Below are 15,346 nucleotides of genomic sequence, written 5' to 3' on the forward strand. Positions count from 1 at the left end.
GATAGCCATGGCTGCACAAAATCATGTGATTTTTTACCTAATAAATAAATTGAATTGAATTGAATTGAAAAACCACGGACTTTCATTTCAAGCTTAAACCGATGTCATATATATAAAAATAAAGAAATACAGAAAAAAGGGAGGAAGCGGAAAAGAGCGAGGGAGGACGAGATAGAGATGGGGGGGGGGGTCGGAAGAGGAAATAAGAAAGATACGACTAGCGCTTCTTATACAACGTCCGTTAATCTTCCCAGCCCTTCGCATGCATGGTTCCGGGATAAGCAAATGGAAAAATAGTCGGGAGTCATGTATATCGCCTTGACTTGCGGATCACCATGAACAAGACGCCGCAGAGCGAAGAAGGACGCCACCCTACATACACTGCCATACGCGCGGGAAAATCTCAACCCAAGCCGGAGCGTTATAAATTTGCGATCGCCTGCCGACACCACAGACTGCTCGCTTCATCGTCTTTCCACCTCTTTGACTAAGAAGGGTTTTATCAACGATTTCTCATTTTCTCGAGAAGAAGTTTCCATGCATCTGACCCCATCGTCTGTTAACAACTTCAAATGAGAGCGAAATTTTCGGGGACGCCCTACTACTTTGCTGAATGCCATCAAAGTTTTTCTGCGAACTTCAAATTCTTTTAACTTTTTGCGACTTCCTCGCTGGATTTTTAGCAAATCTTGATATAAACACAAGTACAGGATTAATTTTCTAAACAACACAATGGGTAAGCATATTTTTTTTAATCATCACTTCTACCTGATATGGTATTCTTACTGAGACACCATTTGAGAATGATATTTTTTTTAAACTTCGGTTTTTTTTCAAAATAAATCTTCAAGATTGGGAAAATTCACGGTGTGATAATCGAAAATCTAAATATAAAAACAACTAAGAAATTTACGAATTCAATACAGTATACTAGTATATGACTGAGAAAAGAGAAAATGAATAACACAACGAAAGCTATAATACAAATCATCACATTGACAAAGATATAATGGAAATTGTTTTTAGGCGCATGGAAGTTTATAAATTGCACTTAGGTACAACCATCAAAGCATTGTTATCTGATTATTTACATTGTTCAAGAATTTGATAGTACTATAAATTCATTTTCAACTTACATGTCAAAATTGATTTCACCTTGATAAGAGTGAGTCATTTGTTCAACAGGTTTGAAAGAAGTACGATTATTTTTAATTCAAGTTTTCAAAAACAGAGACGAACTTTTATTGTAAAAATTGGACTTTATGTTGCGTAGATTCAATACTGTGTGATTCGATTTTGTCTCAAGCATTTATAATATTATTGGTATTACTTGACTCATTAATGATAACGTATTATTTTTATTATTATTCATTGTTTTCAATATTTGTTGAGATATAGATAATTATGTTAGACATGTTAGAGGTAAAGCAAAGCAAATTGAATTTTACTCTGTAACGCATCTCTGATACCTCAAAACTTCACATAACTTCTGAATACAAACGGTGAATTTCGTGAATGTTTTCTGCCATGTATTCACAATGAATGGTCTGGAGTCAATAAAACCACCCCTGCAAAAAAATATTCATTTGACAAGCACAGAATAAAGTGATGAGTTTTTTGGCAAAATATTAATCCCAATTCTATAACAAACGTATAGCAGGTATTTATATACCCACTTGGCGTTTACCAGCAAAAATCTGTCCTGCCGAGTTCCTACGGGAGTAACCATAAACGGAACAGAAACGATGATCGTGAGCGAAACAATGCCCCTATTAGAGAGAGATATACCTTCATTCTTATATTTTCTCACCATAAAGCAATATCCCTTTCCCCGTTTACTTCTCCGTTACATTTTCCCACAATGGCCTATTTTCCAGAATATTGATTAGAATCACTTTTACCAAACTGCCCTGCAAATGCTAGATCTTTCCCGTCATTCAAAGGTGATATTCCTACAATAGGCCTATAACTAAAAACGAGTTATTAATTTTATGTCCGAAAAATCAATCACAAAATAGTTGCTGGTCTACATGCTGCAACTGAAAGTCAAAATTTATTTTCTGAAGTTAGAATTGATCGACCAAATGCAATGCAGAACCGATCATTTGAAATCGATTTGTGATTTCGCTTCTTGCGTTGTGAATTCAGTGGAATAAATCCAATAAGGTCAGACTGGTCTTAGGGACTATTCAAATATAAGAAATCTCTGACCTATGACTAGAAGTCAAGTCTAGGTTTGTAAACTTGTGACTAGGACGGTGTGGATTGCTGTCGAAAATGTCGGTAAATTGATATACATATATATTCAAATGATTTGCCATAATAAGTGTTAATGCTATTCCTTATTTTGTTTGAGCCAGTACGCGAATTAAGCTGTAATATGTTTAAATAATTTGTTTGATTTATTTAAAACGTTGGTCTCTAAAATAAGAGATAGTATGAGAGTGAAATCAAGGAATCTCGCTTTATTCTTCTAATTTATAATACAGGAAAGGCCTTATCGAACCTCTTAATGCCACTTGATTGATGGGGGATATTTGGTTAGATTGATAGATAAGAAAGATAAGATAAATAGATGGATGGATAGATAGATATATAGATTGATTGATCAGTCGGGGTGTATCTAGTTAGATATATAGACAGATAAACAAATAAATAAAGATAGATAGATAGATAGAACATGTAGATAAGAGTGTGGATGAGATGGATGGATGGATAGGAACATTTTGTATCAAGAGAATGACATTGAAAGTAATCGTTTTTCTTTTATATCTCATCCAGGTCGGACTTTACCGAACCCCGTCCCGTGCAAGGTGTGCGGCGATAAAAGCTACGGCAAACACTACGGCGTCTACTGCTGCGACGGCTGTAGCTGCTTCTTCAAGCGGAGCATCAGGCGGAACATGCGTTACACCTGCATTGGCAAGGGCAACTGTCTGGTGGACAAGGCGCGGAGGAACTGGTGCCCGTACTGTCGGCTCAAGAAGTGCTTCGCGGTCAACATGAATAAATCAGGTGAGATTGACAAAGCGCTTCGCGCCAGTTATAGTTCTTGTTCTTGTTACTTCTCTTCGTCTGAATAGTCTTGGATCGCAAGAAGGTGCGAATGGCATAAGCACACTTTAAATTACAGAGATTGGGAGGCTCGGACACTGTGGGTGTTAAAGCTGACACAAGTTGGTGTCCCTAGACGACCACACTCTAAGGTGTTAAATTACACCCTAGAGATGGAGCATAATACTGTAGCGTGTAAAAGTAATGTGTTGTAATACTAGTAACATAAAAGGTGTTGAACTAACACAAAAACTCAACACCGTTGCAAAAATGACTGGTGTGTTTCTTAAAGGACAAGTCCACCCCAACAATATGTTGAATTAAAAAAAATAGAAAAATCCAACATGCAAAATACTGAAAATTTCATTAAAATCGGATGAAAAATAAGAAAGTTATGACATTTTAAAGTTTCACACACAGTTATATGCACATCCTGGTCGGTATGTAAATTGGCAGACTGATGACGTCGCCCTCTCACTATTTCTTTTGTCAGTGTTTGTAGTTTATTATAAGAAATATGAAATATTCTAATTTTCTCCTCCTCGTCAAGTGAAACAAAGTTTTATTTCTCCCTGAACATGTGGAATTACCATTAATTTAATATTTTATGGTTGAATTAAGTTGATCCTTATGGGCAAATCTGTAGAAATTGAAAAAATTGTATTATTCAAACAATAAAAAACAAAAGAAATAGGGAGTGATGGACATCATTGACTCTCTTATTTGCATATCGCTTAGTTGTGCATTGAACTGTTTTGTGAAAAATAAGCGAAACTTAAAAATATCATAACTTTCTTATTTTACATCCGATCTCGATGAAATTTGCAGCATTATTTCTGTTTGATTTTCTCTATCGATTCAAACCAACAATTTTGTGGAGGTGCCGTGGCCGAGTGGTCTAAGGCGCCTGGCTATACATGGAAAGTCCGGGGTTCGATCCCCGTCCGCGGCACCTATGCCCGTGAGCAAGGCATTTAATCTACAATGCTCTTTTATCCTGCTTTCAAATAAATGGAAATGCTGTATGCATTGTTGGTAACTAGGTTTGCACTTGTTTAAAAAAAAAAAAAAAAAATCTGGGGTGGTCTTGGCCTTTAATGTTAACAAACCAAGCACCTGCACAGTTCTTGATGTGTATGGGTATGAACGAGACATGGAAGTTACATGGAAGTTACAATCTAATGGGAAGTGAACTGCATGTTGTCTCTCATTGATTGTGTGTTATAAATGACTGGTCTTAAAATATACCTATTGAAACAATTATTATTAGTAACACAGAGGATAAATATAATTAGTCAATAATAATTTGTGTACATAACCTAATTTTTTGTGTCATGATAACATAATTATTGTGATATGAGTATATCGAGAAGTGAATTAATGTTTTACCATTCTAGTGGGTCTATTATCTCAAGACTACTTGCACTGTTTAGAATGTTGCATTATGGGTATTGAACTTGGCCAGATATTCATAGTTTAGGACTTGAGATGGGGCTTGTATAAGGCCGTTGGTTTGTTTGCCCTTTAAACCTTGCTGGTTGGACGCATGTGCGCATATAGTTACTCCTCGCTTATTCACGCTTATTTCAATATAACCGGTACTTGTAAAATATTACACAGTTCAACGTGCTTTCAAGATACACTGCAAAAACTCCGGTGTTGGTTTAACACCAGCCCGGAATCTATGTATGTCCACACGGCCAGGGAAGTTTTGAAACAACACCAGTTTGAAATCAAACCGATGCTGTTTTAATACTAATTGGTGTTGTATAAACACTTATCTGGTGTTAGACCAAAACCAAACTGGTGTTGTTTCACACCTCTCTGGTCTGGATTCCAGGCTGGTGTTAAATCAACACCAGAGTTTTATGCAGTGTATCACGCGGAGCAACACCTTATAGTTCACGCAAACTCCAAACGTTGACAAGTTCCTTTTGATTCTAAAATCAAAAAGTTTTTGCGATGAGAGCTCGCTAAAATACAGAACACGACTGTGGCGATTGCATGACTGGACAAACTACACATAATCACGTGATAAACGTTTAACCAATCAGAGAGCAGGACCACGAATTTTCTTAGAACGTGGAATGTAATAGTCCTAATACATAGACATTTACACAATGTTTTGTGATTGATTTATTTGTGTAAAGTAACGTTTCTTATATTGTATACGTAATAAAAAGTATGATTATTACTTTAAATTGGGACATGACAAGATTAATAGGACAAAAGGAAATTTTACTCACAAAATCCACTCTCTGCCAAGCATATGGAAGTTTTTAGTAGCTTATAAGCATGATAAGAGTTGTCTATTAAATCCACTACACTCTAAAAATTGGAATGTTAAGTCAACATTTGAGGAGGAGTGACAACCTTTTCCAAATGTTACATCCAACCTTGTATAAAGCTGAATCCAACATTTTAAGTGTTGGGTAGAACCATTTAAAGTGGTAAATGCAACATTTAGAAAATGTTGTCACTCCTCCAATCTTTCAAATGTTAAGTTAACATTTCTTGTTTTTAGAGTGTAGCAAGCAGTTTAATCAAATGACCTATAAAAAGCCCAGTAATAGTTAAAAACATCACGAACAAGTTGAGTTTTGAACTTAATTCTTGAAGAAAAAAAATATCCACGGCATTTTGCATTAAAATACTTGAATAGGTCTGTAATCATTGATGAACTACACTATAATCACACTAAGCATTATGGATGATGCTTTTTGAAAATATTTGCGTTTACTTCTGCTGTAACGTATCAATACTGTTATCTGAGTACTGTATATATGTTGCTTAAAATATGCACAATTACATCTATTCGTTCGATAGGCAAATAGCAAAAATATGTAATTAACATTATCAAGCTGTGTCAACTTTCCTATATTAGTTGATAACGGCTTTCGAGAAGCCTGCAAATCGAACTTTTTATGAAATATCGATATCTATAATTATAGTTGTCTGACAAAATAGTTTTTGTTATCAAGTTGGCACGCGCCAATGAAAAAACACTTACGAGGGGTGTAATTATTCATACAAATAGGTTTTGTTTTGGGGACTGATGTCCTATCTCGTATTGCGCTATAAAAAAGGACGTTCCACCTTGAGCGTACATCGTATAAAAACAACAATGTTTATCCAGCCTTTATGTATTGTTCGGTTTCAAATCAGATTTTTTTAATTTTAGGTGAGATTTTACCAAAATATTTCAACCTCATAATTATTTCAATAATTATATATGCCAATCAATAACAGATTGTGGTCTCCTTAGTCTCTCATGGCTAAGATGGAGAGATAAATTAGTTTACACACGTTTATTATACCCACCTTAAATGTGACCCAAGGTCACCCATCTCGGCAATTTTTCATTTTGTTTGGTGCGTATACTGGCTTGGAGACTGGGCAGATTCAGGGGCGGCGGAAGCGGGGGGGGGGGGGGGGGACGTGTCCCCCCTTAATTTGAGGAGGGGGGGGGACGGTCCCCCCTAAATTTGTTGTTGATGACCTTTTTTTTTTTTTTGCTTGTCAATTTATTTTCCTACGTCCCCCCTAAAATTTTTGGGTTGAGAACCTTTGAACCTTTTTTTTTTGCTTGTCAAAAAAATTTTGGTTGTCCCCTCCTAAAATTTTTGGCTTCCGCCGCCAATGGACAGATTTCATTAGCGACCATTAAAGCTATAATCTGGTAGTAATGACATCAATGAAGTCTTTAGGTCTTGCATTCATATTTTTCGAAAATTTATTTTCCAAAGATGAAAGAAACATTTTCGATTAACTTCCTCATTCTAATTCTATTTATCCATATCTTTTTTTTTTCAGTTTAATTATTCACAGCAAAATCGTCATGAAAACTTTCACAACGTTTTTTTTTTGTCTTGCCGTATATGATTGATCGCTTCGGAAGCAATGTGATATTTCAACGTCCATCTGAAAAAGGGGGCGTCATGCCGTTACCATGACAACCTTTACAGCGAACATAGTAGAATGTCACATACTCTGTTTGACATAGAGCCAAAACATGTCGAAAATTTAACACTGACAGCCCCTAAAACTTTGAGCAGTGTTCTTTGACGTTCGATACTAATAGATTTTCTTGTTATTGCAGGGATTTTGACACAGCCTTTGCTCGGAATTCTTTCGAACAATACCCCTAATTTTACCAAACACACGACTTTAAGAGGGACATTGCGCGCTGACTCTTGGTTAAACAGGCGGTATCTAACAAACCAAAGTCAAATGTGTAACAAGAAACGCTTCTTTTATTTCGAGGCTTGTGCAAGGTCCGCCGTCACCAGAACAGAATTTTGTAAAAGGGTGCGACTTACACGTGGTCGATACACAATAGATGTTAAGACTTCTTCAAGATATCCCTATTTTAGGCTCTGTTTTGGAGTCTAAAAATCAACCCGTGTTTAATAAGCCCATGGCGCGCTCCGCAGTTTTGGGTTAAGCCCAGTGGTTAAGCCGCAACTGGCGTGCGCACGCATTGATGCGCGAGTCGAAGCGACTCCGTCCTTCCCTTCATCCAGATACCTGCCGTTGGTGAGCAAACAATCTTTTGAAATGAAATAAAAAGAGAATTGTGAAATGTAATTTGGCCTGCGCTGGTGGTTGTAAACAAGGCCGGAGTTTGGAGGACCCCTCGCCTCTTCAGAGGGTCGTGGATAATTTGATACACCAGCAGAACAATGAGGGAAGTTTGATTCGAAACGATGCAGTTATTAGGATACAAGCCCGCAATGAAGAGGTTGTGCGGTAAAAAGTCGGCGAGTATTTGTGGACGGGTTGGGCTCCGCTATTGTTCGCCATAAGTGGCCATTGACATCGGCGCGTGCGCCGGGCACGGGCGGCTTTTGTCGATGGACGTGAAATAAGTAAACTGAACAAAATCACCGAAATGAGAACAGTTCGAGCGAAACAAGGTCCAATATATACAGCACATGTTGTCATTATCAGTATTAGCCGAGGCACCATACCAGTGCTGTGGGCAACAAAGCCGGTCTTGCCCCGGCGACATTTACACAGCCGCTGCATTAACTGTATCCGGTTTCGTCGCGCTAATCGTGAATTGAGGCGTTTTTTACGCCACGACAACGGCCGTCTTGGCCCTAAACGCCATCTCATATGATGTAGTCAGCCATTCCCAGCCCTCCCTGCCCCCTGTAAACGGTCGGTGGTTTATTATTACATTTCCTTTCGGGGACAGGCACAATCTATTTTTTACCAGGTCAGAATTATTAAATGGTGTCCTGATATACAACCGACTTGTGTACAACCGTTCACACCATGGCGCGCCCCCTCCTCACACCTCTGATTTGCCGCTGTCGTCACAATAGGGGTTGGCACGCTGTAATGAAAAAAAAGAGAGAAAGATCTGCGGAGAATCAGACGTCGGTGGGTTTATGTGGCCGTCGCTCCCAAATACCGCCGGGTGTGTCGTAATAGTATTGCCTATTTGAGGGTTCCTCCTACAACTAAATAAAGTATTATAGGCCTACAGCCGTCTTGATGATTTTGTTTTTGAAAAAAAAAAAGTTGTTGTTCTTAGAAAACTCTCCTAGAAATTTAATTTGCCAGTAAGGACTTTGTAAAAGGAAAACATTATCTTACAATTATTCTGCATGTTGTATGTGGAGATATCTTACTTTCTAAGAAACTAATATACGATTGGTCTAAATTGAGTCACGTGGTATCTTATACAAATAAAGACTGATCATGAGGGCAATATAAAAACTATCGCCTCGTCATGACTTTGAGGCTACATGTCTAATATTATTCTTCGAGAATGAAGGTACAAGCGAAATATTGTAGTCTTAGTGATCATTGATGGGCAACAGTTTTTAGTATAGTAAAACATTGTTGACCCCACACTCACCTTATGAGTTTGTGCGTTATGCTGATCTTCCGTCATATAGCTTGGATTCCAGATCTGTCGCTTCGAGTCAAAAGGTGCGTTAACGGCACAGGCGCGAAATAAAAGCGCGTTGAACTGTGTGCAATCTAGATTTGTCTCATGGTATATCTTACGAATTAAGCCGTGCGCATGTTTCAATTAAATTATGCCGAATGCGCGTATCTAGGAATGAGTAACTCATTTCTATAAGAGCATGTTTTAGTTTTATATAATCATAGTATAATGAAGTCAATAATGAGCTATTACACGGTAAAAACGGTGGTGTTAAAACTGACACCAATTGGTGTTAATAGAGGACCACACCCTGAGGTGTTAAAATTACACCCTAAAGATTGAACATAACACCAAAGAGTTTAAATGTAACAACCAAAGGTGTTGTAATAACACCTATAGGTGTAAAACTAACACCACCAATTTAACACCAGTCTAAAATAACTGGTGTGGTCCTCTATGTACACCGGTTAACACCACAGTTTTTGCTGTGTAGAGCGCACATACAAATTAACAAAATCTTATAATATTCTCTCTGTGATATCAGAGAAATCAAACCCAATATATATTTTTTTTTCATGAAATATATTTACAAAGTTATAGAGAAGGGCCATTCCGAATACTTTCATTCAAAATAGAAAAAAAACCAAGATAGTAGTAAAATTATGCAAATTGTCATTTAGCGATCCTCCAATTGGCAAACAATACGTGTATGATTAGGGAATATGAATCCCGACTGACGCGATTCCGAGTCAAAACATAGCACAACATCATGAAACATAATATACCTTTACAAATTACCATCTACACAGCAAAAACTGTGGTGTTGACCGGTGTACACAACAGTTATTTTACATCGGTGCTTAATTGGTGGTGTTAGTTTTACACCTATAGGCCCGTGTTATTACAACATCTTTGGTTGTTTCATTTACACTCTTTGGTGTTATGTTCAATCTTTAGGGTGTAATTTTAACACCTCAGGGTGTGGTCCTCTATTAACACCAATTGGTGTCAGTTTTAACACCACAGTTTTTACAGTGTATATTTATATTAGAAGAGAGGGTGAGAGTTATAGTTCTCGTGAACAATTACAGTATGTAATTGTTTATTTTTTCTTAATATGTTCATCACTCAGAAATGAGTCGACGCCTGAGGCCCTTAATTCCATATTTCATATACGCTTTCACATATTGAAACCGATCTATATTAAATTTTTAGTACTCGCTGTTATAAAAGAGACACATTCTCTGTAACGAAAGATCAGCCCTAGTTACAGTACAGTGGTCACAATAATTGCGAAACATGTATTTTTACGTTGTTTTTTTTTTCATTAATATGTTACGTAGTTGTCTAGCCTTGATCATGTTGGTTTATATTATTTTTATGCATTAAAATTTCTAATAAACTGAAGCCATGCATTCATAGTAGGCCAATGTGAAGCCAAATGAACGAAGATGATGAGCATAAATACTTCCTTTAAGTTGAAAACAACAGGGGCGGTCGCATCACTTGAATTTTTTCAGGGGGTATTTAGATTATTGTACAGATTAAAGGGAAAGTTTCCTATTCGCAATATGATTAAAATTATAGTTAAAATAATGTTCGCCGCTATTTTAGTACAAGAAAGGGTCATCAGCAGGGGCCGTGGAAGCCGGGGGGGGGGGGGGGCTGTGGTGGGGATCCAGCCCCCACTTTTTTTTCAAAACCATGTACAACAACGTGATTATGATTGTGATTTTTGCATGGTCAGCCCCCCCCCCCCCTTTGAAAACATTAAAGGGCCCCAAGCAGTTTTACATATTTCTCAGTAAATTGTGCGTGAAGTTAGCGTGCTTTTCTTTTGATCCATGCATGGTTGTCGAAATCAGGACCATTTCACAAACTTTTTTTTCTTCAATACAGCCGTCCAAGAAGAGAGGGGGCCACGTAAGAAGAAACCACAGCAACAGGTGAAACCGGGTCACTGCTCGGCAAGCGGACGCCCCTCCGATCTCCGCCGGGCTGGAGGTGGCGGCTCTAAAACCTCCTTCCGCCCATTCCAACCGTGGAACACAAACCAACACAAACACGCCCATTTCGCTGCCGCCGACCTCGACTCCCTGCCTCCCAGTGGGAGCGCTTTTCGGGTCGTGCCTGTGCGAAATGGGCACGGTGGGCGTGTCCCCATGCTGGCGAGCCACGCCCACTTCCCGGGATTACATCTCTCGCTGCACCTCCCACCCGTGGCGGCCGCTGCGGCGGCAGCAGCAGCAGCAGCAAGGGCGGAGGGTGGTGCTGGCATTGAGCGGCACCTCGCCGTGTTCTCTCCCCAGAGCGCTGCAGCAGCCCACCTGACTCAAGCCGCAGCCATGAGATCAGATGATAACACAGGTATGTGAATAAAGAAATCTTTCCTATAAATCTCCCGACACAAAATTAAGAAATCCTTACCCCAGATTTTTCCATAAAACACGATGCGTTTCTTTTCCTTAAAGGACAAGTCCACCCCAACAAAAACTTGATTTGAAAATAAGGAGAAAAATACAACGAGCAAAACACTGAAAATTTCATCAAAATCGGATGTAAAATAAGAAAGTTATGACCTTTTAAAATTTCGCTTAATTTTACAAAATAGTTATATGCACATCTCGGTCGGTATGCAAATGAGGGAACTGATGACATCACTCACTCACTATTTCTTTTGTATTTTATTATATGAAATATGAAATATTTTGCTTTTCTCGTCATTGTCATGTGAAATGAAGTTTCATTCCTCCCTGAACACGTGGAATTCCATTATTTTAACATTCTGTGCTTCAGGCAAGGAGGTCCTAATCATCAAATTCATAAAAAATTGAAATATTGTATAATTCAAACAATAAAAAAACAAAAGAAATAGTGAGTGAGTGACATCATCGACTCTCTCATTTGGATGTAACTGGCTCGTGCATATAACTATTTTGTTAAAAATAAGCAAAACTTTGAAATGTCATAGCTTTCTTATTTCACATCCGATTTTAATGAAATTTTCAGCACTGTGCTTGTCTGATTTTTCTTTACTGATTCAAACCAACATTTTTTCTGAGGTGGACTTGACCTTTAAATTCAATTGCAAAATCTCCCCCCAGAAGGTCCTACATTTTAAATGAAATTAAACACTGTGTACTTGTATTTCACGATACCTATTGATTAATTATCAAAACAGTTAATTATCAAAATTGATTGATTAATTAATTGACTAATTTAATTCATTCATTAATCATCAAAATAGTAATTCATGTTTTAAATAATTTTAGTCCTTTCCTTTCATTCCATTTTTCAAATATTTGTTTAATGATTATAAGCTTATTTCGTTCTAAGAATATGTTATGTGTATTAAATTCATACTGTATAAAATAAAATATTTCGAAATGACTGTACTGCCCCTTGTTTATGATTGAGTGATCACGATTCATGTTAATTTAAACTTTCAGACTACATAATGAAATCAAATTTATAGATACAAAGAAATAATTAGTCTCACTCGTCGGTCACATAATCATGACAATATAGGCTGTAGATATAAACGACAATACGTGGAAATAAATCGTTATTATGAATTCATTTCAAAGGTTAATGATTGTATGTAAGTGTGATGGAAACATACAAGTGGGAGTTTAATAGTTGTTATGTGAGTGAAAGTGAGGTCAAAAAATGAAATTACACAACTATTTGAGAGAGAAGAAAAATAATCTTGGAACTTGATTAAAGCTCTTGCCTTCTACTTTATAATTTCCACAATATGATTATAAAAACATTGATAGTCATAAATTATGTAGATATCTTCATTAATACAAAGCAGGGGCAGCCCACCTGGGGGCAAAGGGGCAACCACCCCCTTATATTATGATTTTTCAGGTAGTGGAACGGAAAGAAAAGAAGAGGAGAAAAGGAAAAGGAAACCAAAGTAGAAGAAAACTAAGATGTTTTACTGTTATGAAGCAATACTACATTGTTTTGTTATCAACTGCAAAATGATAGGACGTACACATACAGCTCATTCTCCCACCATAAAAATATGTGGGTGCCGCACCTGTTCAATCATGTAAATAAACGAACTGAACATTGATCAATAAAACCTGTTTAAATGGATTAATATATATCACCGTTAACAAATCTGGTAAAAGTGAAAATAATCCGTAACGCCTTTTTCGGTTTTAAACAAATAATTTGGTAATAATCAGACCGGACCTTTAACCGATCCGGTATGTGGCACAGGCAGACCCGGTTCCTTGTACACCGACCCATGGTTGTTCTTATTTTAGAATGTACACAGCACCGGTGTTAATACATATTAACAAGTGTTCATGCATGACCACACTAGTCATACGTGTTCACCGGTGTTAAATTACAGTGTTAGTTCAACACCAAAAGTGGGTGTAATTAAACCATATTTGATTATTACATTAACACTCCTTGGTGTTAAGTTCAAACTCTAGGTTTTAATATCAGCACCTCTGGGAGTATTTCTTGCGGGACACCTTCTAGTGCCGGAATTAATGTTCCATTTCTACAATGTATGTTTAGTGTGAGGTGAAAACAGGTTTAATATAAAGTGAAATTCACCAAATATTAGGTGAGAGTTGCACAGCATTAATATCTTATCCAACAAAGCATTAATTTCAGGCCAATAATTTATTTCCGGATTCAAGATTTGGGAAACCCTCTAGGTGTATCTCACCTCTCTCTCCTTTTCCGAAGAGTAAAGTGAAAATGCATTCAGTATCACATTTTAGGTTTAAACCCAATTGTTTTCTTAAGAATTCTCATCTTGAAAAGAAAGCAATGAAACAAAATAAATGCAAAGCATTCGAATATGCTCCCTTTCTCCAACGCGGTAAGCCACAATTCAACTCGCCCCGAAACACACCTAAGTGGCGGAGTGTCGCCAGTTTCCTAATGGGGTAAATCAAGGCAGTGTTACCTTCGCAAGAACGGTAAAAGGTACTGGGTAGCGCATTATTTCTGCGGAGTCAAATTTGACTCTGAATAGCTGAGAGTCAACTGTATTCCGAGTCAAATGACTCAGTACTGAGACAGTGTTATTTGGAAACGAGTCACTTTGACTTGAAACAGAGTTGACTCCCATGTGGTTCCATATTCGAGTCAAATTTGACTCCTCCGAAATAAGAGTGATGGGTCTTTATGCGGTACTAACTACACACTTAAAATGTTGGGCAATACTGTTCACTGTGTTGGGTCATGTATGTTGGTATAAATATATATATTCTGGGCAATTGTTATCCTATTGAACAAATTTATTACTCAATTATTATATTTTTACTAAATTTGAACAGATTTTAACCAATAGTTGTGTGGACAGTATGTTGCCCAGGGTTGGTTAAAAGCTGGGAATTTTTGCCCAAGTATCTGAAGAGTTTACAGTCACAAACACAGACCTACAAAGCTTTCATTTTATTTCCAAGGTCAATAATGTGTCGGTCACTTTGAATACGGTTTTGCTTCTGTAACTGTATTATCACTCTGAAAAAAAGTATTGGTCAAAATGACCACTCTCTTGATTTATGTCAGACCGATACAATTGGCCAAAGTCAATCAAATTCCTGGTAGATTTTAACCAATAATTGGGTTGATTTTGAACACTTTTCTTGGTCGGACACTAAAAGACCAAGAGAATGGTCATTTTGACTAGCTTTTAAAGAGTGCAGCATTACATTGGGAAATTTGCATTATATAAGATAAGGCCAGAGTAGGTGTGGGTATATAAACTCGGGCATTTCACTCGTAATACGAAGAACTCTGGCACTAAAAATACTCATTTGTGGGTACATGACAGTGTGCACTGAAATATGTTTTCACATATTTTTCACCAACTTAACTACAACTCTTATCATCTAAGACTACCCCCCTCCCTCAGACTGGCGCTAAAATAATTAAGTAAGTATATTTCTTTATGCTGCATGGACGGCAAACGCTCAGATCTTACTGTCGCTCAAACTGCGCATGATCATCAGGAATTGAAGTATTTGTGATACCCTACGAAAAAAATAAAGCGATAAAAAAGAAAATTATCTTGATTTACTGCGTCATTGAAGTATGTCTTCACTCATAATTTTCTTTTCACTTCTTGATGAGTCGAAGGCTTCCTTGCACGTAGTCACGATAGTAACGCCGAAACCATTCAACAACCTCGTTTTTAAAGATAGAACTAAAAAGATGAACTAAAAAAAAAAAAATCTGTCATTACATCACCACTGACCCATTAATCAGGGCGTTTTCTTTATTCAGGGGGAGGGTGTGTACTGTCCTAACTTTCCATTAACGAAAGCAATCGACTGGTAAATCCGAACGATAAATATAACCAAATATCAATTAAAATTCCGTAGAATATATTGGTTGATTTTGAACATTTTT

At 37.3% G+C, this 15,346-nt stretch overlaps 1 protein-coding gene across 1 annotated transcript in view; it reads left to right on the forward strand.

Annotated features, from left to right (window-relative positions):
* The first annotated feature begins 357 nt into the window (after window positions 1–357).
* Window positions 358–15,346, forward strand: part of LOC121430277 (nuclear receptor subfamily 2 group E member 1-like) — a 28,153-nt gene continuing 13,164 nt past the window's right edge. Inside the window, exons 1-3 of the mRNA XM_041627555.1 lie at window positions 358–736; window positions 2,782–3,015; window positions 10,856–11,323. Coding sequence (XP_041483489.1) covers window positions 733–736; window positions 2,782–3,015; window positions 10,856–11,323 — 706 coding nt within the window. The 5' untranslated portion in view covers window positions 358–732. The remainder of the gene's footprint in view (window positions 737–2,781; window positions 3,016–10,855; window positions 11,324–15,346) is intronic.

The sequence above is a fragment of the Lytechinus variegatus genome, chromosome 16 (genome assembly GCF_018143015.1).
Source record: "Lytechinus variegatus isolate NC3 chromosome 16, Lvar_3.0, whole genome shotgun sequence".
Lineage (NCBI taxonomy): Eukaryota > Metazoa > Echinodermata > Echinoidea > Temnopleuroida > Toxopneustidae > Lytechinus > Lytechinus variegatus.